At 35.9% G+C, this 25802-nt stretch overlaps 1 protein-coding gene across 1 annotated transcript; it reads right to left on the reverse strand.

Annotated features, from left to right (window-relative positions):
• Positions 1-2668: 2668 nt before the first annotated feature.
• On the reverse strand, positions 2669-3205 carry LOC110920153. The gene has a single exon (XM_022164596.1). It carries the CDS (start codon positions 3203-3205, stop codon positions 2669-2671), a length of 537 nt encoding a protein of 178 aa, XP_022020288.1.
• Positions 3206-25802: the final 22597 nt, after the last annotated feature.

Below are 25802 nucleotides of genomic sequence, written 5' to 3' on the forward strand. Positions count from 1 at the left end.
CCCCTGGAGTTCCAATTATATTCATGTCATCAACATATACGACAATTATAACGTATTCAGATCCTGGCCTTTTTGTAAAAATACACGGGCATACAGAATCATTTTTATAGCCTTCTTTCGACAAATACTCACTAAGGCGATTATACCACATATGCCCAGATTGTTTTAGCCCATATAACGATTTGTTTAATTTGATTGAAAGATGTTCTCGAGAACTAGATTTACATGAGTTTGGCAATTTGAATCCTTCAGGAAGTTTCATGTAAATATCAGTATCAAGTGAGCCATAGAGGTAGGCTGTCACAACATCCATTAGACGCAAATCGATCCCTTCTTGTATTACCAGACTAATAAGATAACGAAAATTTGTCGCATCCACCACTGGAGAATATGTCTCCTCATAATAAATTCCAGGTCTTTGTGAAAATCCTTGTGCTACTAATCTTGCCTTGTATCGTACAATTTCATTTTTCTCATTACGCTTTCGCACAAAGACCCATCTATATCCAACAGGCTTTACACCTTCAGGTGTATGGGCCACTGGTCCAAAAACTTCTCGTTTATTTAGGGAATTCAATTCTGCCTCTATCGCGTCTTTCCATTTTGGCCAATCATTTCTTTGTTTACATTCCTCAACTGATTTTGGTTCTTGATCCTCATTGTTTTCCATTACTTGTAGCGCTACATTATATGAAAAACTATCATCGACGTCGATTTCGCTTCGGTTCCATACATTTCTAGACATGATATAATTAATTGAGATCTCTTCGTTTTCAGGTACCTGAGGTTCTTCTAGAACCATCATGTCTAGTGTCTCTTCTGGAGACTCATTTTCTTGCGTTATTGTTACCTCGACTTGACCATCTACATTATTTGCTCCCTTTTTCTTTCGAGGATTTTTATCTTTAGAACCGATTGGTCTACCACGTTTTAGGCGTGCATTAGACTCATTACCAATAAGTGGTTGTCCTTGTGGGACACCTATTTTAACTGGAGCATTAACAGCTGGTATATGTGACTTAGTCACTTTCTTTGGGTCAGTAAATGCGTCTGGTAATTGATTTGCTAATCCTTGTAAATGAATTATCCTTTGAACTTCTAGTTCACGTTGTTTAGTTCGAGGATTAAGATGAGATAATGGTAATTCATTCCAAATAATACTATTATCCAGCTGTCTTTTGTCTCCCCCTAATGTTGGGAATGTTGATTCAACAAAATGACAATCACTAAATTGAGCTGTAAATAAATCACCCGTTGTAGGTTCTAAATACTTAATGATCAATGGTGATTCATACCCAACATATATTCCTAACCTCCTTTGAGGCCCCATCTGTGTGCGTTGTGGTGGAGCGATTAGAAAATATACAGCACAACCAAAAATCCTTAGATGGGAAATATTTGGTTCCTGACCAAGAACCAACTTTAATGGGGAGGAAGTATGATAACTCGTTGGCCTGATGCGAATTAGTGTTGCTGCATGTAAAATTGCATGTCCCCAAGCAGATGCTGGTAGTTTTGATTTCACAATCATTGGTCTAGCAACCATTTTAAGTCGCTTGATAAGCGATTCAGCAAGCCCATTTTGTGTATGTACATGAGGTACAGGATGCTCAACATTTATCCCAATAGACATGCAATAATCATTAAATGTTTGGGATGTAAATTCACCAGCATTGTCTAATCTGATTTTCTTGATGGGGTAATCGGGAAACTGTGCTCTTAGCCTTATCAACTGAGCAAGTAGTCGTGCAAAGGCCATATTACGACTTAATAGTAGGCACACGTGTGACCATCTAGTTGATGCATCAATTAAGACCATAAAATATCTAAATGGTCCACTAGAAGGATGTATAGGTCCACAAATATCCCCATGTATTCTTTCCAAAAAAATCAGGGATTCAGTCCCCACCTTCATTGGTGATGGGCGAGTAATCAACTTCCCTTGTGAACATGCAACACATGTAATATCCTTGGACTGAAGAATCTTCTGGTTCTTCAAAGAATGCCCAACTGAATTTTCTATAATTTTTCGCATCATAGTTGATCCGGAATGGCCTAACCGGTCATGCCATATGATAAAATTTTCTTGGTCTATAAACTTCTTGTTTATGACTGCATTTGATTCGATTGCATTAATTTTAGTCTACAAACCAGATGCAAGTGCGGGCAACTTTTCTAACACATGTTTTTTACTCGAACTTATATTTGTGATATGAAGGTACTCATCATGTCCCTCAGACGTAGTCTCAAGATGATATCCGTTTAAACGAACATCTTTAAAACTTATTAGATTTCTCTGAGACATTGGGGAAAATAACGCATTGGTTATTTTAAATGGTGTTCCACCTGGCAACATTACATAAGCTTCTCTAAAGCCTTCAATTAATTTTGATTTACCAGATATAGTACCAACATTTGCCTTTTTCATGGTTAAAGTAGAGAAATAACTGTTTTTCTTAAGAATCGTATGCGTTGATGCGCTGTCTATTAGACATATATATTCTCCACTAATAGGGATCTTAGTTAAACACTCGATATGCTTCAAAACAAAACAAAATCATATAAATAAAATGTCTAACATGCTTCAAACATAACAAATCCCAAAACAAAACTCAAACAAAATGTCTTAAAGAACTGAAGGAAATAACATCACTTAAAAACTAATAATTCATATGTAAGGAAAATTGCAAGCATTCAACTGGGTTGTATCAGCCACAATATCACCAGAATCCAAGTTAGTAGGCTCAATAAGAAAATCATCATAATCCAAATTAGTTGTATCATTATGGTCTTTATCAACATTTGCAACCCCATATGTAAAATTTGTCTCTATTTCTTTTGCTTTGTCTTTGATGGATTGTTGATAAAGTTCCACCAAGTGTTTGGCCGTACGACAAGTCTTCGACCAATGATTGTTAGTTCCACATCGGTAACATGCATTCGATGAAGATCCCACCTTCTTTTTATTTTTTTCATCATTGGATTTATTTTCATTATTATGCCACTTTTGGTGGGTACCTTTGTTTTTAAACGGAACACTATGATAATTTCCTCGTCCACGTCCACGACCACGACCACGGCTATGACCACAACCATGATGATAACCTCGACCACGTATGTAACTTTCACTTTGGCCATTATATGTTGCCACCTTAGCTTCAGGGATTGGGGTTGCTCCAACCGGACGAGTCTCATGATTTTTCATTAAGAGCTCATTGTTTTGCTCGACCACAAGCAAACATGATATTAACTCACTATATTTAGTGAAGCCCCTTTCACGATATTGTTGTTGCAGTATCACATTCGAGGGGTGAAAGGTTAAAAATGTTTTTTTCCAACATTTCCTTATCAGTAATATTTTCACCACATAGAATCAATTGTGATGTGATTCTAAACATTGCCGAGTTGTACTCGCTTATAGACTTAAAGTCTTGCAACCTTAAATTGATCCACTCATAACGAGCTCTCGGTAATATTACCGTTTTCTGGTGGTCATACCTTCTTTCAGGTTGGTCCAAATGACAAGTGGATCCTTGATAGTGAGGTACTCACTTTTCAAAGCCTCATGAATATGATGGCGTAAAAAGATCATGGCTTTTGCCTTATCTTGGGTATTTGCTTTATTTCCTTCTTTAATTGTATCACCCAGATTATTGGCATTCAAATGTATTTCAGCATCCAATACCCATGACAAATAGTTTTTCCCAGTAATATCTAAAGCCATGAACTCAAGTTTTGCAAGATTTGTCATGATGAACTATATTAAAAAGATACATGTGAATTAAAACTATAAATTGTTTGGATGTCTTTTCTATTTTATTTTTATTTGTAGTAAACAATATATTGCAATAAAAAACACCAACAGAATATATAAATAGATATAAGACAATATATATTTGCTTACGCCGGATCATTAAAAAAAAACTTATAACTTGCTCCTTTTTTAATTTCAGTGTAATGTCGGTTACCGTTTTTATAACATTGTCCTCACCGAAAACCTAGATTGGTTGTTCTTGTAGGTGTGCGTTTCTTTTAGTTAATTCACTCAATGTTTTCTACTTATCACTTTGCTATATTTGCATATAATATAATTGTTAGTAAGTACTTTCAAAAGTTAGTAGATATCTAGGTTTAGTGAAATCTAGGTAATTGATAAACGCACATTCTTTTTATAAACTTCTTAGTTCTTAATTCATCCTAATATATATATATATATATATATATATATATATATATATATATATATATATATATATATATAGGAGAATGCTATGCAAAAAACCCCATTTACTTAGAAAACTTAGGAAACCTTACTTGTGGCCTATATTAATCCACGTTGCCATAGTCCATTGTTAATCCTTTTTGCTCTTAAGGTTATATCAGTAATTTCCCAACCCAAGTTATTTTCCCAATTTGATGTGACATGATCATTTAATGCCAATCAACTCATGTGTTCAAATCAGCCACCCTTTCAAAAAAAAATATTTCTTTTACCCTATTTCATTTCATTTTAATTTATATCTTCTTTTAACAGAAAGAGAAAGTGCATATTTCATCTTCTCCTCCAAATTATCATTTCTCCATTAATGGCCATGGAGACAAATCCACCAACCTCCGAGTTAATGTCACCGGTCCATAGTTTCCCCAACAGGTTCATTGACAACGATGAAGAACGAAGTGAAGAACGAAAATCAGATCGATCAATCCCTGATGAAGAACGTGGTTTTGTGATGAAGATGTTAATATATGAAGTCAGATCCACGTGGAAACCCCTTCCAGATCTTGTTCCATTCCTTTTAGATCTCCTTTGTCCACATGTTTCATAATGTTGTTACAGATTTGGATATTTGTGAGTTTTTTACACTTTTTTTGTTTATATAAAATATGATTTGTATATGTTGTTTCAGATCTTGATATTTGTGAGTTTTTTACACTCTTTTAGTTTTATGCAACATATGTTTTCATATATGTTTGATTCTGGGTATTTCGTATGGATTTTTCTGATTTTGTGGAGTTTATGTTAGTTGATAACTTGAGCATGTAGGTATGAACTTTTGAAAGATGATTATAATTTACGGTTCTACTATTTTACACTTAAATATTGAACCAATAAAATATTAAATTTAAAATTGATATAGGTATGGACTTTATAAGATGATATTCAACGTCTGGCTCCATTTTTTACACTTAAAATATCAAAAATTATTCATATATAAAATCTGGTTGTTAATAGGTTTTTGTGTAATGGCTGTTTTAGAGATGAAACATGATTTTTTTTGTTAAAATGGTTCTTAAAAGGGGTAAATGTTTATGTAATTTACAGGTTTTTATTTTTGTGTTACAGCACAACACAAATAACACGTGTTATAGCAAACGTTGGTTTCGTCAAACGTGGATCAGATGCTCAAGGATCATGACCATGTTTATGTTACAGCACAACACAACTAACACGTGTTATAGTTTGAACTTCTCGGACATGCATGTGTTACATATGACATGAAACCCATGTACAACATAACACGTGTTACGTGAGACATGAAAACACATTTTTATAACTTCCATGGCATACGCACACCCACATGTTTACAAACTGTTTCAAGACCGACCCAAACAATAAAGCAAGGGTAGCCGCTGAAAAGCTAAGGCAGCAAAGGTAGCCGCTGAAAAGCTAAGGCAGACTGTCAAAGGAAGCTCCACCATTTTTCTTAGTGCTATGTATTTTCGTTTACTAGTAATATGTATTTTGAGACTCTTATTATTTTGTCTAGTACATGATGTTAAAACGGTATGGACTTAACACATTATGGAAGCCTTAACACACGTTATAAAAGAGACTTAACATACGTTATATCAGGTATACTATGTTGTTATTAAGTTACTATTGGAGTTTATGCATCCATTCTAGAAGTTTTAACACATATTACTATTGGAGTTTACTATTGGACTTAACACATTCTGGAAGTCTTAACACACTATTGGAGTTTATGCATCCATTCTGGAAGTCTTAAAACATGTTATAATAGAGGCTTAACACACGTTATATCAGGTTTACTCTGTTGTTATTAAGTTACTATTGGAGTTTATGCATCTATTATGGAAGTCTTAACACATGTTATAATAGATGCTTAACACATGTTATATATTTCAGTCGCTTAATACATGTTACAGTATGTATATACACATCATGGTGTTTTGGAAACCACTAGCTTATACATGACACCATGTTAGGTTAAACCAAGATTATACAGAGGCTTAACACATTTTATCCCAGGTATACATGACACCATGTTAGGTTAAACCAAGATTATAACAGAGGCTTAACACATTGTAAACCACTAGCTTATACATGAATACATGTCAGGTTATAAAAAGATTATAACAGTGGCTTAACACATGTTATACATTCCAAAATGTGCAAAACAAATGACCCGTTTCATATTATACCGGTACATGTGTTACCATAAATGGCTCGTTTCATATTACACGTTACATACTAACTTGTACATTTATTACTTGTACAAGTTTTACGCTCAGTATCCACATTATCTGATATTTTAAACATCAACAAAAATAAAATAGATATTACTTGTTTTTTTAATTAACAAAAGGTTAATACATGTTATATATCATTCTAACAGGGGCTTAACACATGTTATACATGAACACATGTCAGGTTTACATCATGGTGTTCTGTTACAGCATGAACCAGTAACACATGTTATAAATGAACGAAGACTTCTTTCCCAAAGGATGTGACTTATTCAATGTCCCCGCATTAACGCCGCCTACATCCATCCAGCTTGTCAATTGAATATCTTTTATGGATCTGTTTCTGTAAATCAACACACGTTATATATCATTCTAACAGGTGCTTAACACATGTTATAGGTCTGTCTCTGTAAATCAAGCAACCCAACAAAAAAAAATATTGTTAAGATCAAAAGCCCCAAACAAGCAACCAAACCAACAAAAAAAAAACCCGTTCAAAATCTCATCCTAAAGTTTTGGATTTATTTAAAATACATTAACATTAACCATTACTAGAACACACATTAACTTCTCCTACAGAGGGGCTTAACACGTGTTATGGGCCTGAGTTTGTGAATCAAGTAACCAAACAAAAAAACACTTACTGTTCAGATCAAAAACCCAAACAAGCAACTCAAACCAACAAAAAAACAGCTACTGTTAAGATCAAAAACCCCTAACAAGCAACTAAACCAACAAAAAAACCCGTTCAAAATCTCATCCTAAAGTTTTTGATTTATTTAAAATACATTAACATTAACCATTGATACCCCATTAACCAATACTAAAACACTTTCAGCACACAAAAACATATTAACAACCATTTCAACAAAAAATCAAGTGTGAAATGATATTTCAAGAACACTTACCGGATCTATACCCGTTCGATGAACACGAAGAAGATCTTCAAACCTTCTTCTCACACACACACACTCGTGCGTGTGTCTTTGTGATAAAGATTGTTGTTTCTCTATCTAAAACATCAACTTTCTCTCTCTAAAAACATTCATCTTGTCATCGCTCTTCTCACACACACACTCGTGCGTGTGTCTTTGTGATTTTTTCAGACCACATGACGCTGAAATTATCTTCAAATGAAGATCACCATTGAAGGATCACCATTGAAGACCATGAAGCTTTCTTCTTTTCAATGATGAAGAAAGAGGAGAGAGATAATAGTTAATTGAAAGATTTGACTAGAAGAAAGATGAGAGAGATTATGACACAAGTGGGTTTTGTCATTTTCAATGCCAAAAGGTGGTTTTTGTTCTACCGAAAATGCCCTCCCAGACTTTTAAATGTGCATTATACTATTTCTTTTAATTATAATTGTTACTAAAATGATGAGAGTCATTGATCAAGTTGGATGAAAGAGAATCAATGGATGAGGTTAGGTTTCCAAGGTTTTTTAAAAAAGATGGGGTTTCTTATAGAGCTCAGCCCTATATATATATATATATATATATATATATATATATATATATATATATATATATATATATATATATATATATATATATATATATATATATATATATATATATATATATATATATATGTATCTCTTGTGATGCAAACAAATTAAGAATTAAGAACAACTTATTAGTTCAAAGGAAATCCTTTTATAAACATAAACAAATTAATGTCATCTTGAATATCATAAACTAATTACCCTTCCTTAAGAATTAAACAATATTTGTATCACCAGAAGTTTATACAAAAAGAATATAAGTTTATATGGAATCTTATATTTGCAACCTATTAATTTTATATGGAATCTGTATATTCTTTTTAATAAATCCCAAAAACTTATTGGTTTTTAATATTAGTATCAATATATTTATAAAAGAATTAAGAACAACTTATTCAAGATGACATTAGTAAACTTATTGGATGAATTAAGTAACCAATATCAACTACATACGTTTCTCACCTTCTTTTATAAACTTCTTAGGTGAATCACCATACACACGCATGCAATGTGTGTATGGTTTTCAATACATAACCATAAACAATTAAAATATTTAACATAAAAGTATATCAGTTATAATATAGGTTATTCAAGGAGATTAAAAAAAAGAATACCTTAGGATGGTGTGACCTAAAGCAATCGTGCTGATAACCATGGGCGTACCCTCTACAAGCCGTGGGTGGGCGGGCGCACCTCTTGAAAAAATTATTTTTAGTGTTATTTTTCGCCGGAAATCCCGACCACACCCCTTGTAAATTTTCACTCGCACCCCTTGAAAATTTTCAACCGCCCCACTTAGAAAAAAAATATTATGAAATTATAAAAAAATAAACACTGATTATTATTTAATGTATAAGTATATAGCACAATTTATATAATTATTCTTTAACCACTTATTCACTTAATTACTTAATCCAATCAAAGCCCAAACTATTTTCATTAACCCAATCCCAAACCCAACCCAACCCAAAGAAAATTGAATTAAATAAAATAACCCAAACCCATCCACCCTTTCCGATTCCAAATCCCGCCCCAAAAAACTCCCAGCGACTTGACGCCACTGCTCACGACCGGGAGACATTTTTCACTGGAAAAACCAAAATTCCGGTACGACCGACCCATATTACGCCAGAATTCCGATATAGAACTAGTATGGTTTCTTTATTGATTTTTTTTTGTTGTTTTATGTGATGATTAGGAGAAAATATCGATGTATAAGGGCTTTTTGATATTTTTTTGGTTGTTCTAGACTTGTAGTAAAATGATTTTGTTGTTTTATTTGTAGCTTTGTTTGTTTAAATGATTAGTTACAAGTAATCAACATTTAATACTAGGCTTGAATGTTTGAAAATTACGGACTATGGTTGAACATGATTGTTTATTTTGTTGAAGTGTTTAGTGTTGTTTTATAAACTTATGGAGCGATTTATATGTGATAGGAACCATGAGTAAGAATGTAATGAACTGATTGAGTGTTTAGTATCTCTAAATAATGTTTCAGATAAATTTAAAAAAATGAAAATCAGTAGGGCATAATTTTAAACACGTTTGTAATGACGTTTGACGATTTTTTGATAATTATACAAATTTTAGTTTGATGTTCTTTTGTCTTACACGGTCCGACCTGATTCGACCCGTTATGAACCAATTTTTTTTTATATAACTAAGGGCCTAAAACCTTTAAAAATATTTCGCACCCCCAGAAAAAATTTCCTAGGTTCGCCACTGCTGATAACGTGTTATGAACAAGCCTAATAGCAAGAAGATGAGAAGAGATAATTGGGAGAGAAAGAGATGTTTAATATTAATGGTGTGTTCTTTTCAATAGAATACATGGACTATTTATAGAGGGAATAAACTTGGAGAACAAGTTGCTTTATATTAGGAGTTGATAATCTAAATATAATTCTTTATAAGAGGATAAATAATTTTCGAATAGTTAAAAGAAAACTGATTCATTCTTTCTCGACCCTTAAATTTTTGAAAAAGATGCATTTGGTTTAAGTTCCTTACAACATTAACTCATAGAACATATTTTTGAACATATTTATTTATTTTATCCATTCATCAACATAGTTTAACATATTTATTTATTTTATCCATTCATCAATCTTTTAATTTTGACGACTTTGGTACAAGTTGTGTTTAGAGCTTTCACGATCCATTCCCTATCGAATCAAGTGGCATTTATCTCTCAATAATTTCTTTTTTAAATTTAACTAAAAGTTATCATTTCTAAATTCATCTCTCATTTCTTTAAACCTCTCGCATTTCATTCCTCACCTCTTTCTTTATATTCTTATTATTTTTCCTTATAATTTAAGTAATATGCTTATGTGTCATCATTTTATAGTTGGTCATCTGGTAACATACGAGCCATTTTGCCGTTCTGCTGGTAAAAACACAGTTGTTAACATGCCGGCACTTAAGACGCCATTGTATGTGTATACCAAGCACATATGCAGCCTAGCCAAGCCATCAACATTGAGCCGAGTCTATCATGTGGCTTGGGTCAACATGCTGCTAGCTCCTTTTGAGATAGGACATGTCTCTAACATCATCGGTGTTGCCTGTTTAGAGGTTGCCTTTGATGTGCCCCCACCGGCACCATATAGTGTCCCAAAGTGTGGTATTCCGATTCTACGCCAGCCGTCCTTGACTCGTGTTCGTTAGTGCTTGGGTGAGATGTGAAGCTAGTTGTACTTTTTGTGTTGTTCTAGGAACTGCCTCCTCCGCGTCTTAGCTTGCTTGTGTACATCTCATTGACTGCTTTTGGATTACCTATTTTAAAGATGTAAAAAATAAATGCCTATTTTGATAAATTTTTCTTTTTTTAAATCACCGATAAACTCTTTCTCTCATTAACAATATTTGAAAAAAAGCAAATAAAAGAAATTTAAGGTATGTATCTCTTTGGACCATTATTGGATCCAGAACTTTTACGGTTTACCTGACAGAATTAAAAATAAATAATTGATTAGGATTTGCATCGTACATGTGAAGACATGCATGAAGGTGCAGAACCCCATCTATAAATTTTCTGCACGTTATGGGTAAATAATCACGCAGCTAGGGCTGCAAACAAACCAAATGTGTGTCAAACAGTTCGTGAACTATTCGGTGGAAATTTCGTTAGTTTATTAAACAAGCGAACCACAAACAAGAAATTTTGTTCCTTTAGTTAAATGAACAAACATGAACAGATGGCGCGCTCATTCATTTATTCGTGAACGTTCGTTACATGTTTGTTTTTGTTTGATAATTCATTAGTGTTTTTAGCTTTTATATTTTATTTAAAAACTTCAAAATTCCGACATATAAAATATTTAATAAGTGTCAACGTATTATATATATTGTTCATGAACGTTTGTTTGTGTTCGTTTCTTACCATTTGTGTTCATGAACATTAGCTTGTGCTCATTTATGTTCATGAACATTAGCTTGTCCTCATTTGTGTTCATCATCATTCGTTTTCATTTGTTACCTAAAAAATAAATGCCTATTTTGATAAAAAAAAAAAAAAAAAATTTAAATTACCCATTTTGATAAACTTTTTTTCTCATTAACAATATTTGAAAAAAAAAGCAAATAAAAAGAAATTTAAGGTATGCATCTCTTTGGACCATTAGCATTTGGATCCAGAACTTTTACGGTTTACCTGACAAAGAATTAAAAATAATTGATTAGGATTTGCATCGTACAAGTGAAGACATGCATGAAGGTGCAGAACCCCATCTTTAAATTTTCTGCACGTTATGGGTAAATAATCAGGTAGCTAGGGCTGCAAACGAACCAAACATGTGCCGAACAGTTCGTAAACTATTCGGTGGAAAGTTCGTTCGTTTATTAAACAAGCGAACACAAACAAGAAATTTTGTTTGTTTAGTTAAATGAACAAACATGAACAGATGGCGCGTTCGTTCATTTATGTTTGTGAACGTTCGGTAACATGTTTGTTTGTGTTTGATAATTCATTAGTGTTTTTAGCTTTTTTTTATTTAAAAACTTCAAAATTCCGACAAATAAAATATTTAATAAGTGTCAACGTATTATATATGTTGTTCATGAAGTTCGTTTCTTACCATTTGTGTTCATGAACATTAGCTTGTGCTCATTTGTGTTCATCATCATTCGTTTTCATTTGTTGCCTAAAAGTAACAAACAAATACGAACAAGTTCATTTCCTTAACAAACAAACACGAACATAAAATCTCATTCGGTAAGCGTTCATGAACAGTTCATGAACACATATATTCCTTAACCAACAAACACGAACAAGAACTTGTTCGTATTCGTTTAATTCGTTTACAGCCCTACAGGCAGCGTCTCCCAAAAAATAATATGATATTTCCTAAAATAGAAAGGACATGGTAGTTGCTAAAACTTACATTTTCAATCTACCTACTTTCTTCCTTCATTATTACCCTCTATTTAATATTTATGCTGCACCAATAACTTTAATCCTTCCCACTTCCCATATTCCATATAGTATTGAAAACTAGACCAGATCAGCTGTTTCGGTTGGTTGGCGAAGGGGAACCTTTGGGCTGGGTTACTGATTCGGTTACTAGCTAGTTGATCAAACACGTGGAAAACCGTCATTCATACCTTCTGGCTTTTTGAACTGACCGATTGCTAACAAGGGTGGATCTAGCCTTATTTATAGGGTTTTCAGGAACCACTCGGTTTGGAATTTTTAATGAGTACCCATATAGAATTTATAGAATTCTTGATGAAAACCTATATAATTTTAGTGAAAACCTATATAGGAACCAACTGGAAAAATTTACTGAATCCAACACTGATTTGCTACACATGACCGACCGGTTGATGTGCCAGAGACGTCTGTCTAGTATAAAATATATAGTGTATACAATCTTTACCCTGTAACATTTAGCTAAAACTTTACTTGATAAATAATGATACGATTTTTTTAACCTTGTGAAAATATTACAAAAAATATATATAGAGAGGAAAATTAAAAATTAGGAGTCCAAATGAGACAGCCCAGTGCTCAAAAGACATGGTGTTCTTGTATCTAAATATTCACTGTACCACTACTAAGGGGGTGATCAAGTCCGGTGGGTCACGTGGGCCTGCAGGCCATCTTTCAAGTGTCCCTCAAATGATTATGTATTTCCATAATATAAATTTGTAACAAATTGTTGAATTATAAGTTGTACCCCAAGCATTGGGGGTTTTTCAAAAAAAATTGTGAATTTTCATTTTTAACCCAAAAATTTTAGTCATTTATATTTTAACACTTTTAATTTGTTTAGTTTTAACCCAAAACTTTTCATCTTTTGTAATTCAACCAAAACTTTTTTATTTACAACTTTGGTCCCCATAATTTTTATCTTTCGCAAGTTTTTCGTTTTACGTTTCGTTCTAAATTTTGCGAGCTAATACGTCCCAACGTGCGTGTGTGGTTCAACGTTTTTCGTCTATTTTTTCACATTTGACAGGTATGTCGCAATATGTCTATTGTCCCCCTTTGGCAAGTGCGCTGCAACGGGCGGAACCTACATTGACTTAGTTATTCTTTTCTACGTTATTTTGCGAGTTAACACGGTGCAACGTGCGTGTGTGGTTCAACATTTTTATTTCTATTTTTTTTCCATGTAACAAGTTCGTCGCAACGCGTGTGTCCTAAATCGACATAGTTATTTTTTTCATGTTATATGTTTCGGTCTTATATTTTCGCATTAACACGCAGCAACTTCAGTGTTGGTGGTCGCTACCAGCGGTATGGCATTGATGTTGTTTGCCATAGTTTTAGGCCCCCGCCGCAACGCCGGGGGGTGTTTAATTCTAGTTTGCTTAAAAAATCAATTTATATAGTTCCTTATCGAACTTCACCTTAGAACTTGAAATTCAAAATTTGATTCCTAGCTTGGTCTAGCCTACTTCTTCAAGCTCGAGCTTGATGTGCTATTACATTTGGTTCGTTATTTCTGGGCACACTCGATTATCATTTTTTTTAATTTTACATGCATGGTAATTATCATGATTAATCTAGAAACGTATGTAAGCTCAGTTCGACTTGATTAATAATTTTGTAAAGGATTATCTATATATCTATATAACTATATAATAGATCTCCTATGTACTCAAATGTAATTTCACCTTGAAATTTTAAGATGACATATGAAGGGTTAACTTAAAATCCTAATTTTTTACCATTTTGTTCCCTTTCTGCCCTTCTCACATAAAATAGACACCCTATTAATCAATCACGATTAATCCGAAGAAAACACGTTTCAATCCTGCATCTAAGGGTTTCAGCCAAATCGCCTCTCTCTAAGACTATCCACATCAAGGATGTTTGTAGGTGATTCTTGGCCTATGTGGAGGGCATTTGTGAGAGGGATAAATTAGTGGGTGTTGTAGAGGATGACATGGAGGGTGTTCATTCTTAAGGATTCTTGGGGAAGAATGGTGAAGAATGAGGGAATGGTGAGTCCTTTCTTTTTTTTTTATTTAGTTTAAATTTAATAAAATAATTATAATAAGGTTGTTTGTGGGAAGGATATATATGTTATTGTTGTGGGTAAAAAGTATTTGTGGGAAGAATAAGTGAAAAACTGATGTGGCATGCTGATTAGGCTATTTGTAGAAATGATAGCCTTTCACTGATGCGGATAGTCTAAAAAACCTAATCGACCTCTGTAGTTGATTTGCATTTAATCTCATCGTTACTTCACTTCATCTTCCTTCTCTGTATTCAATTCTCATTATATCCCCAAGGCCCAAACAAAAGTCTTAGTTAGTAGAGAGAAGCTACAATGAGAAGAAGGTGAACCAGCTGCGTATCTTACTCCGGCCACCCTATCGGTCAACCTTGGCGATAGAGACCGATGATTTGTTTTGGGGATTAACTGGTGGCGTTGAACCTATACAACAGCGACGGTGTACCGATTAGGCTACAATCAGTTTCCGATCAAGGCTAGGGTTCTAGCGAGTACCTCGGCAAGCTTTTTTTCAGTTCCATGATTCTTTATTTGTACTGTATTTGCTGAGTAGATATGTGATTCATAGCTTATGACTTGTTAAATAAAGATATGACATCTGAGAAGAAAAATAATAGTAATAGCTTTTGATTTTGTTCTTTCGCTTCATTTTTACATATGCTTGTTTGTTAATATTCAAAACAATAGGTTATGAAACTTCTTGTTCGAATGCTATATAGTATTATAGATATATGTTTCTCTTCTGTTTGCAGCCCCCTGGTTTTTGGCTTTTCGCTTTCGGATTCTGTAAATATGGTTCTATATAAAATAGAGGTATGTGTATTATAGCCTTTGGATGTGATATTTTAATCTTAGATTGAAAGATTATATGTCAGTGGTTTTCAAGATTTCTATCGTGTACCTATTGATCTTTACAAGGCCATTTCAAATTATCATAGATTTAAATGCAAAACTTTTATGAGTGTATTTGTCTGTAGAGAGTTTATTTCTCAATGATTAGTTATCCGAGAATTTGCAAGAAGTTGAATAGTTCCAGCAGTGGGGTCAAAAAGGAGACTCTGATGGTCGCGCCACTTGTAAAAAAGAGGATCTCTGTTCAGGTATTAAAGTTGATGAATATTTTTATTTTTTAGGTGAATGTAATTGTTGAAATTAGTTTAATGTTTTGTGATCAGAATGAAGATGGGTCAAAGGTTGAATACATAGTATGGAATCTATTTAGATCAAAGCTTGCTGCTGCTGTTCTTGGTGGAGTTGATAATATTTGGATGGTATAATCACATTTCAAGAAACATTATTAGTAAATAAAACTATCATATGGTAACTTTATATTGGTTGTTCTTTTGGTTTAGAAACCAGGCTCAAAGGTGCTATGGAACAACATAATCATCCTTAAAACCTTATTGCACAATTTGATGATTTCCACTATCGTGATTTACATATTGTTTGATTTACAGGACGAGGCGGAGGAGGTTTCAGCGGTGGCCGCGGAGACGGAAGCGGCAGAGGGGGTAGAGGAAGGGGAGGATTCAGTGGCCGTGGAAGAGGCGGCGCCGATATGACGCGTGTTGGTGGAAGAAGCGGTGGCAGAAATGGTGGTAGAGGACGCGGTGGTGGCCGGGGCGGTAGATGCGGTGGAATGAAGGGTGGAAGTAAGGATGCAGTTGAGCCACATAGACATGAAGGCGTGTTTATTGCTAAGGGGAAAGAAGATGATCTTTGCACTAAGAATATTGTGCCTGGAGAAGTTAACATGGCTAAAAAGAGAACAAATGCGATCTCTATTATAGAGGCTGCTAGACATCCAGCCAAGTATCGGATGCTTGTTGGTATACCTGGAAAAGGTAACCCGTAAACCTAATTTTGGGTCATGATGGGTCATTAAAGTGACCTCCTGGGTCATTTCGGGTCTGGTTAAAATTAAGAACGGGTCTTAACTGGTTAGAATTAAAATAAGAAAATTTGGAAACGGGTTAGAAAATTTGGAAACGGCAAATCACTCTTTCGCTTGATAACTTTCAACCGTTAAATCAGTTATTCTCATCTGTATGTATGTATGGTGTTTTGATATATGTTCTTCAAAAGGTGAAGTAGTGAATTAATAATTTTACTCTTATAGTGGTTTTGTCTCTTGTGGGGGGACCTGCATTAGCTCGTGTTTGGTTGGCTTGTTATTATTAAGATATTTCGATGTGATAGAGGAACTTGATCGCTTATATCATATGTGAGTGTCCGGTTGAATTCAATTGATGTTTTTAGACACGTCTGCCGTTGTTCGTTAAATCATGAAAAGTCTCAATATATATTGTTTCTTAAACTTTCTTCAACTTTGAAAAATTGTTATAAAGCTATATAGGGCGGATGGTAACTAGGAGATTAAACTCTCTCGTATATAAGGTGGTCTTGTTTGATCGTTAATCAGGACATGATTTGCAATCTTATTTTTCCTGTTAATAATAATAATACATATATAGGTAGAAAAGTTCAAGTTGAAGGGGAGCAGGAAGGTCTTGTTGAGAATCAAAGCAGCTCTGCCTCAGCAGCAGCTGCTGGTAACCACTCATTTGCTTGGGTTGTAAAACATATTATTAAGATATATGTTTGTGTCTTTCTTTCTTTCTTATTTTTGTTCTTAATTCTTGACAGTTGATCAAGTGAAAAGGAAGCGCCCTCATGAGGATCTTCCAACTTCTGCCTCAGCACGTGCTTCTTCTGCTTCTTCTGGTAACCACCCATTTTCATCAGTTTGCATGTTGCCAGTGGCGGATCCAGGAATATTTTCCACCAGGTTCCTTTTAATAGATTCTCACTAATTTTTTTCCAAATCATATAAGGTTTCCACTATTTTTCCCATTTTTTTCAAACCAAGGGGGTTCCCGGGAACCCGCAAAACACCCCTGGATCCGCCCCAGCATGTTATTCTACTTTGGCTCTCTTTATGTTTTGTACATCAAATTTGTCTTCATTTATTACTAACAATAGTTTGTTTGTTTATGATGAACTAATAGGTACCAAATCTCAAGTGCAAGGAGCCAAGCGCCCATGTGTGGAGGCCAATTATACAGGTAATGACCAAAGTCCACCTTTGGATTCTAAAAGTTACTAGGATATTTAAAAAAAAGGTGTCTTTCTTATGTAATTCCCACTTTCCCTACATGATGGATGATACGGAGGACGAGGAGGAGTACCCAATGGATATGGGGATAGATAATACAGCGGACGGATTTCCTCCGCTTTGAGGGAAATCAAATGTTTGTCGTCAGAAAACGTCCACCACACGTTAGGAGGAAGTTCGGGGCGCCTCATCCAAACGCAATCACCTATAAAAGAATGAGTCGTATGAATTCTTAATCACGGTTATTATTCTTTGATCAAGATATGTTTGGATAAAATGCAATACTAGGTAGAATGGCTGAAACTGGATTAAGCTATATTCGTGGTGACGATCCTGTCTTTCACATGCCCTGGAATCCATTCCATGTAGCATCATATACATCACCACCACCTTATTATTAGAGTAAATTACGATTTTGGCCCCTGTGGTTATAACACTTTTATCCTTTTAGTCCAAAAGGAATCTTTTAACATCTGAGCCCTCAACGTCTTTTTTCCTAACCTTTTTGGCCCCTAACACTAACCCCATCGATTTACTTTTAGGAGGCAAAAGAGTTAGAAAAAAAGACGTTGGGGGCCAAAAGGGTTAGAAAAAAAGACGTTAGCGGGCTCAGATGTTAAAAGATTCCTTTTGGGGCTAAAAGGGTAAAGGTGATATAACCACGGAGGGCTAAAATTGTAATTTACTCATTATTATTATTTTGAGTAAACTGTCAAAATGTCCCTGAGGTTTGGTCACTTTTGCCACTTTTGTCAAAGTGTCGTTAACTAAATCACCTCTATTTTTATGCGTAGAGCCCGAATAAGATTCCTTACATATTGTGTAGATTATGTTTTGGACAAGGAAGTGGAGAGTGTTTATCAGTCTGGTACAAAAGACAAGATGAAATCTGGTGGGGATTTTACAGCAGAGGATAGCGATTTTTGCGTAATGGATTACCTAGGCACGCTTAGGGCATCGAGAGGAGAGGTGCCGACAGGTGAGTTATGATCAGATCATCTTTAGACCGTCTCCTCATGATTGCATATTCAGCAAGTGAGCAAAATATAATGTATTATATTTTATGTTTTGTATAAATTAACTCTTTTCTCATGTACTTGTTTCTTATTTCCAAGTGTTCTTGAAGGATACTGATGACAGATCATGCGCTTACATTTCAGGCTCAGCACTGGGTATTCTTAGCCAACCGATTCTATCTATTATTTAGGAATAGATTTGTATTATTATTAGAGATAATTCTGGTGTAATTAGTGAAGGATATCCCTTCTATATTTACGATTGTAATCTGTTGTATTCTGCCCTATATAAGGGGCTTTGATTTTCAATAACATCATCGACATTCTTACACCATAAACATCTTTCATGGTATCAGAGCTACGGTTCTGAATACCTTCCCTCTCCTCAATTTTTTCCGATTCCTTTCCCCATTCCTTGCCGGATTCATCTGCATACCAGCCATGAACAAAGAAAATCCTGCTGAGCCGTCGAACAAGCTCTCTCCCATGCACCCAGCCTATTCCGTGACAAATATCCAAACTAAAATCCGGACCCTAGATGGAACAAAGGTCAGTTATTCCTCCTAGGTTAAGTTGTTTCGCCTCCACGCAGTCGCCTACAAGGTCTCTGATCACATCGATGGCACAGCTGCTCCAGCCTCCACTTCAGACGCATATGAGGCATGGAAGGAACTTGATGCTTTGGTCTTACAGTGGATTTACAGGACTGTTTCAGACGAACTCTTGATTCGTATTCTGGATACTAAAGCCACGGCCCATTCTGCTTGGTCAAAATTGGAAAAAATTTACCTCAGCAACAAAAAGGCTCGCGCTGCAGCGCTTGAGACAAAGTTTTGTAACCTGTCCCTTATGGCTTGCTCCTCGGTTGAAGACTATTGCCAGCGTCTGACTGATTTGGCGAACCAATTAGCAGATGTTGACCAGCCAGTCTCTGAATCCCGACTGGTTCTTCAACTCGTTCGGGGACTTCCCGTGGAATATAACACTACTGCTTCCTTGATCAATCAGCAAGGTGTGGACTGGGATCAGGCCATCACCATGCTCAATGATGAAGTCTTGCGGATCGAAGCTCAAAAAGGATCACACTCCACTGTACTAGCCGCTACAACCGTACCACCACAGCCCTCTCACACTCAACAAACCAGCAATCAGCCTTCTGACAACCACTCCAACTCTTCATCTAATCGTCGCGGCGGCAGAGGCAGGGGTGGTTCTTTTAACAGGCATGGTGGAAGAGGCAGGGGTGGTGGCAGATCACAGTTCACACAATGGACTGGTCAACAATCACCTTATCCCAACTGGGCCTGGTGGACCCCACCACCCTGCCCATACCTGACTCAACAGAACTGGCGGCCCAATATGCAAGCCCACCAGCAGGCCCCTTCCCCACCGCAGGCTCAGTATGCTGGGTTTCCAGCCTACTCACCGCAGCAACAAGGAGTATACAATGCACTGAGCCCGTCCGACTTAAGCGCTGCTTTTGCCAACATGCAGGTTAATCCATACTCTTCTTCCTGGACATCGGATATCATGGATACCAGAGCCGAGGCTCATGTCACTAATGAACCAGGTAAACTTTTACTCCCTGATTCATCTCCTATTTGTCGTAATATTTTGGTAGGAAATGGCAACTATTTACCAATTAACGGATCAGGAACAGGCTTTCATCCATTACCTAACCGCACCTATATTTTGCCACATGTTCTTTATAGCCCACACATTATTAAAAACCTTATATCCGTTAGACGTTTTACTCGTGACAATCAAGTGTCTGTCGAATTTGACCCATTTGGTTTCTCTTTGAAGGATCTCAAAACAAAGCGGATTCTTTCTCGCCACAATAGCACCGGGGATTGATGGAGGGTGTGAATCCCGAGTGTTAATGTGCGTATTTGTGTGAATTATTGTCGTTTTAAGTGATTATATGCGTTGAATGTGATAACTACGAGAAATTATGGTTTTGTAGGTGAATCGCTTAATTCGGTGAAGTTAAAACATATTACATTATTCGGTATATGTTTCGGGTCAAAAGATAATTCAAATGTGCGAGAATTAGGAATGAATGAAGTCTAGGGGATTGGTTGCCATTCGTTGAAAGTTGTATGTTGAAGCTAAGCATGGAAGTTAAAAAGTGACAAAGGAATGGAGCATAGCTTATGTACGGCTAAAAGAATGGAACGACAAACAGAGAACTTGAACCGTAATCTACGGTTTTGTTTCGTAAGCTACAGCAGTTACAATAAAGCGGCTCATATGTTTGATGTTGGAAAGATATTAGTTGTTTTTTTTCTTTAAACCCAAAAGTAAAAGAGTATCACGTGAGTGAGGGGATTGACTAATTTGTTTTGAGGGAGCACAAAAGTCAACAAGAACAATTAGTCATGATCATTATTCTCAAAGAGGAGACACTTGGGCGGCACATGTGAAGAGAACCACATGATTACTTTTGGGATTTCATACATGCACGTGTGAAGTGATTAGTGGGCCGAAAATTAGCATAGGAGTTCTATATTGGGCCGCACATGTTGGAACATTGATTGGGCCGCCATGTTGAGAGAATTAATTTGATAACCTCATGACATTTACAACCTTGGACGGCAGTTTGGATTTGTGAAAGGGGCCCACGATTTGGAAGCCATATTCATACACGTGAAGATTGATTGAGGTGAGGGGTAGCCGCCATTGGAGGTTCTTTTGTCAACATCATCGACGACAGTTCTTGGGTGGCTACATCACATGGTTTCAACCGTAGCTCGAGCCAGTGAAGATCATTCAACCGAGATGCGCGGCTAAATCTCTTGTGGACACTCTGGGTGAATGATTCTTGTGAGACACTTTTAATTCTAGTTTCTGTTTGTATTGAGATTTGGATTTGTAGTCGGGTGACAGCCGACTATTTACATGATTACATAATTTGTGTGACAGACAAATCCTGAGTGACAGTCAGAGTTATAATTGTGTTTTAAATCCAACTATGCTTTTGTTGATTGAATGATTTCTATGTATGTTTGTTTTAATATTTATCTGATCAATTAATATTAAGATTTTGAACTGCATAGGTAATTGGTAGATGTGACAGATTTACTATTCAATCAATAGCATCCAATAAAATCAAAACTAGGTTATTAGTAATTACAGAATCTGAATCCCGGAGTGATCACCTTTTCTCATCATTGTTTTAAACCACAATTTTTACTTGTTAATTTAGATAATTCTCACAATCAATCAAACTGAGTTTTCAATTTAGTAGTAGTTAATTAATACTTAGCATCATAACACTTTCCACAATCCTCCTCTGGTTCGATATCCGACTTACTCTAGCTACTAGTTTATTTCGGTTTTTGCATGTCACTAACGACAGACATCAAAATGGCGCCGTTGCCGGGGAGGCGTGCGCAAAGTGTTTAGTGTTAAGTTTTTAGTAAAATAGATAAAAAAAATTCAAAAAAAAAAATCAAAAAAAAAATCTAAAAATAGTATCTTATTCGTCACATATTCCACTGTTTGCTTTTACCTTGGGTATACTAGTTTTGTCTGTGCAGATTTATTGCAGTTCTTATTATGGAAAGTGCTTATTGGTCATGCCGAGGTTGTGGTAGTCCATGTCACACGCGTGACGATTGTCCTGTGTTCCGGAAAATGTGTGAAGAAGAACAGAGGAGAGCAGATGAGTTGGATTTTTTTTCTGATGATGTTGTCCACCCATACTATTCTTATTCTGATTCGCTGCGAGTTGCATATGATTACCAGTCAGATATGGATTATTGTTATGATGAGCAGACATGGTATGAGAATAGCTATGATCCAGGGATGGTACAAAGCGTGAGTTACCAAGAGGAGTATGACGATTGTTATGATGAATACTCTCAATTTTCTTATGAAGATCATCCGATACACTATCAGGATGCTTATCATACCCAGTATACAGTTGATCACGGTGAGTCTGAATGTGCACCCCAGTCACAAAGTTACTATCAATCACCCCAATTTAGAAGTCTTATGGAATATAGGAGACAAAAAGAGCTGGCATACATTGAAGAGCAATTGGCGAAACCTGACCTGTCAATAGAGGACCAGTTGGAGATGTCGATTACGAAGTATAACCTTTTAATGGTTGAAGTGAAGGATGATGGGCCAAGAATGACTCCAATGGAAAAACGCCAAGCCAGGGATAGATGGGTGTCTCTACAAATGTCTCTTTCTCAAGTAAGGGATCAGGTTGTGGAGGTTAATACCACACCGGTGATTCTCTCAATTGTTGAACAGTCAGATGTGGAGAAAATTATTGAAGGTGATGAGGTGAAAGAAGACATTCCACAAAATAAGTGTGGGGATGCACATATAGAGATGAGGAAGGTGACGGTGAAGGATATCGGGCGGGTCATCATAAAGTGGTTGTGCAACAATCCGACTTATTTGCCGATATTGAGTAAAAAGAAAAGCTTGCGTAGAGTTAACTATCGAGTGTATGTTGGGAACTCGATAGGAAAGTGTGGATTGAGGCCGGATTGCAGTGCTTCAGTGGACATCTTGATCAAAATTAGACCCCGCTGGATCAGTGATGTCAGGTACCGTGCATTCATGGGAAATGCATGGGGTAAGTGTGCATTAAGACCACCATAGCACATATCAGGTACGGTCTGGCTGAAGACCTTTAAACTTAGCGCTCTCGGGAGGCAGCCCGAGGATATAGAGTTTGTACTTTGTTTTGGCTTCGTTTTGGTGTGTTTGTGTTTTGACAGGTTTCTACGTTCCACCTTCACAGATGCATTGAATCAAGTGTGGGGATGTTTGGCAACATCCCCGATGAGATCTCAAAGAATCTATGAAGGGCGTATGTTCCAGTTAGATCGCAGCAGCTACACCACTACAGACACTCACTTGTTACTGATCAGGTGCATGTGTTTATCTATCTTGTGTTTTATTTGTTTTCGTGTACTTGGTGGTGTGAAATTTTTGTGTTGGGAGTGGTTTTATATGTCGAGTCGTCTGGTTGTTAGCCGTTCATGGTCTATGGGTGGTATCTCTCGAGGTTATGACTATAAATTGCACCATACATTGGGGACAATGTATCCCAAGTGTGGGGATGCGGTAACTTGAGAGAGGGTTGGTATGATTGTTGATCTTAAATGCTTGAATCGGTTGAAATTGGAAAAATTGAAAAAATTTAAAAATTTTGTGTCACAAGTATGCTTGAACTACATGAAAACCAACATTTTCAATCGCTAATGGGTTCCTTGCTGATATTAAACTAACTTAGATCCCTAGTCATGGTTGTCCCTTTAAGTTTCATGAGAGTATTTCTGACAAGTTTTAGAGAAGAATTAAAAAGAGATGCCTAACTAGGGGTAACATGCTTTAGGAATTACACATGCTATATGTCGGTAACCCATATTCCTTTCTATTCGGTGAGATATTTGAGCCTACTTAGTGATAGTTGAATTACAATAAATGTTCATTTGTTGAGAGTAGGCCATATGTTGCTTTGTGTTAGAACTTGTGTGGTTTGATACGTGCCAAGACTGTGGTTTAGCGTATGCGCATAAATGATAAAGGCATTAGGATTTGTTCATCGTTCTATTTGTTGATTGTTATCCACCCACCTTAGTAAACCATGTTGAGCCTTTCACCTTTCATTTGTTACATCTTGTTTGACCCGTTTGAACTATCAACCATGAATGACAAGTGTGTTTAGAAGTATGTTATGAAAAAGAAAAAATGAAATGAAAAAAAAAGTGAGAAAAGAATGAAAAGAAAAAAAAATCATTGTTATGTTTGTGTTAAATAAATGGGTCGAAAATACCCAAAGTGTTAGTAGTTATTGTGAATAAATTGTCATGGTTTGGTATGTTCGTTTGTGTTCGCCATATAAATAAAAAAAAAAGCCAAAAATATATCCCTATCTTTACCCTTAACCCAAAACCCCAAAGTCCTTTTGATATGTGTTACGTTATTTGATACAGTGGAGGTATGATTGATATACAAGCTTATGATTACAAAGTAGCATATTTGGTTTTGAGTGAAATGCATACTAGCACATTACACGCTAGTCTTGATTAAACCGAGATGAGTGATCATTGTGAGGGGCGTGTGGCATGTGTGTAGTAATATAAGCATGTTAGTTTTAGTTAGGCAAGTCTTAAAGTTTATATATTTGTCAGATTGTCAATCTCGATTGTGTCAGTCTATGAGACGGGTATGACTTGGGACCTTGAATTGTGAATTCGGCAAGGGATTTAATGGTGATTTGTTAATAAGGTGAGTAATGTTTGTAATGGTTGCTTGAGGACAATCAAAGTTAAGTGTGGGGATGTGATGGAGGGTGTGAATCCCGAGTGTTAATGTGCGTATTTGTGTGAATTATTGTCGTTTTAAGTGATTATATGCGTTGAATGTGATAACTACGAGAAATTATGGTTTTGCAGGTGAATCGCTTAATTCGGTGAAGTTAAAACATATTACATTATTCGGTATATGTTTCGGGTCAAAAGATAATTCAAATGTGCGAGAATTAGGAATGAATGAAGTCTAGGGGATTGGTTGCCATTCGTTGAAAGTTGTATGTTGAAGCTAAGCATGGAAGTTAAAAAGTGACAAAGGAATGGAGCATAGCTTATGTACGGCTAAAAGAATGGAACGACAAACAGAGAACTTGAACCGTAATCTACGGTTTTGTTTCGTAAGCTACAGCAGTTACAATAAAGCGGCTCATATGTTTGATGTTGGAAAGATATTAGTTGTTTTTTTTCTTTAAACCCAAAAGTAAAAGAGTATCACGTGAGTGAGGGGATTGACTAATTTGTTTTGAGGGAGCACAAAAGTCAACAAGAACAATTAGTCATGATCATTATTCTCAAAGAGGAGACACTTGGGCGGCACATGTGAAGAGAACCACATGATTACTTTTGGGATTTCATACATGCACGTGTGAAGTGATTAGTGGGCCGAAAATTAGCATAGGAGTTCTATATTGGGCCTGATGTGTGTAAAATGCAACATATAAAACACATCAATTAAGGCATAAAACTAACCCTTTTTGAGTACTAATGTTGGAAAAAGAGTGTTTTTGTCTTCCTTTTGTATTTTCAGGATGAGATGAGCTCAAAATCACAAAAGAAGCAAAAAGACCCCTAATTCTATCATAAATACAAGAAAAGGAACAAAAGTAAACTGCCCGGACCCTCAACGGCACCTCCCAAGAC

The sequence above is a fragment of the Helianthus annuus genome, chromosome 7 (assembly GCF_002127325.2).
Source record: "Helianthus annuus cultivar XRQ/B chromosome 7, HanXRQr2.0-SUNRISE, whole genome shotgun sequence".
Classification (NCBI taxonomy): domain Eukaryota; kingdom Viridiplantae; phylum Streptophyta; class Magnoliopsida; order Asterales; family Asteraceae; genus Helianthus; species Helianthus annuus.

Coding starts and splice junctions, on each gene's coding strand:
- LOC110920153 (XM_022164596.1), bottom strand. CDS start 3,205: ATGAAAAATCATGAGACTCGTCCGGTTGGAGCAACCCCAATCCCTGAA.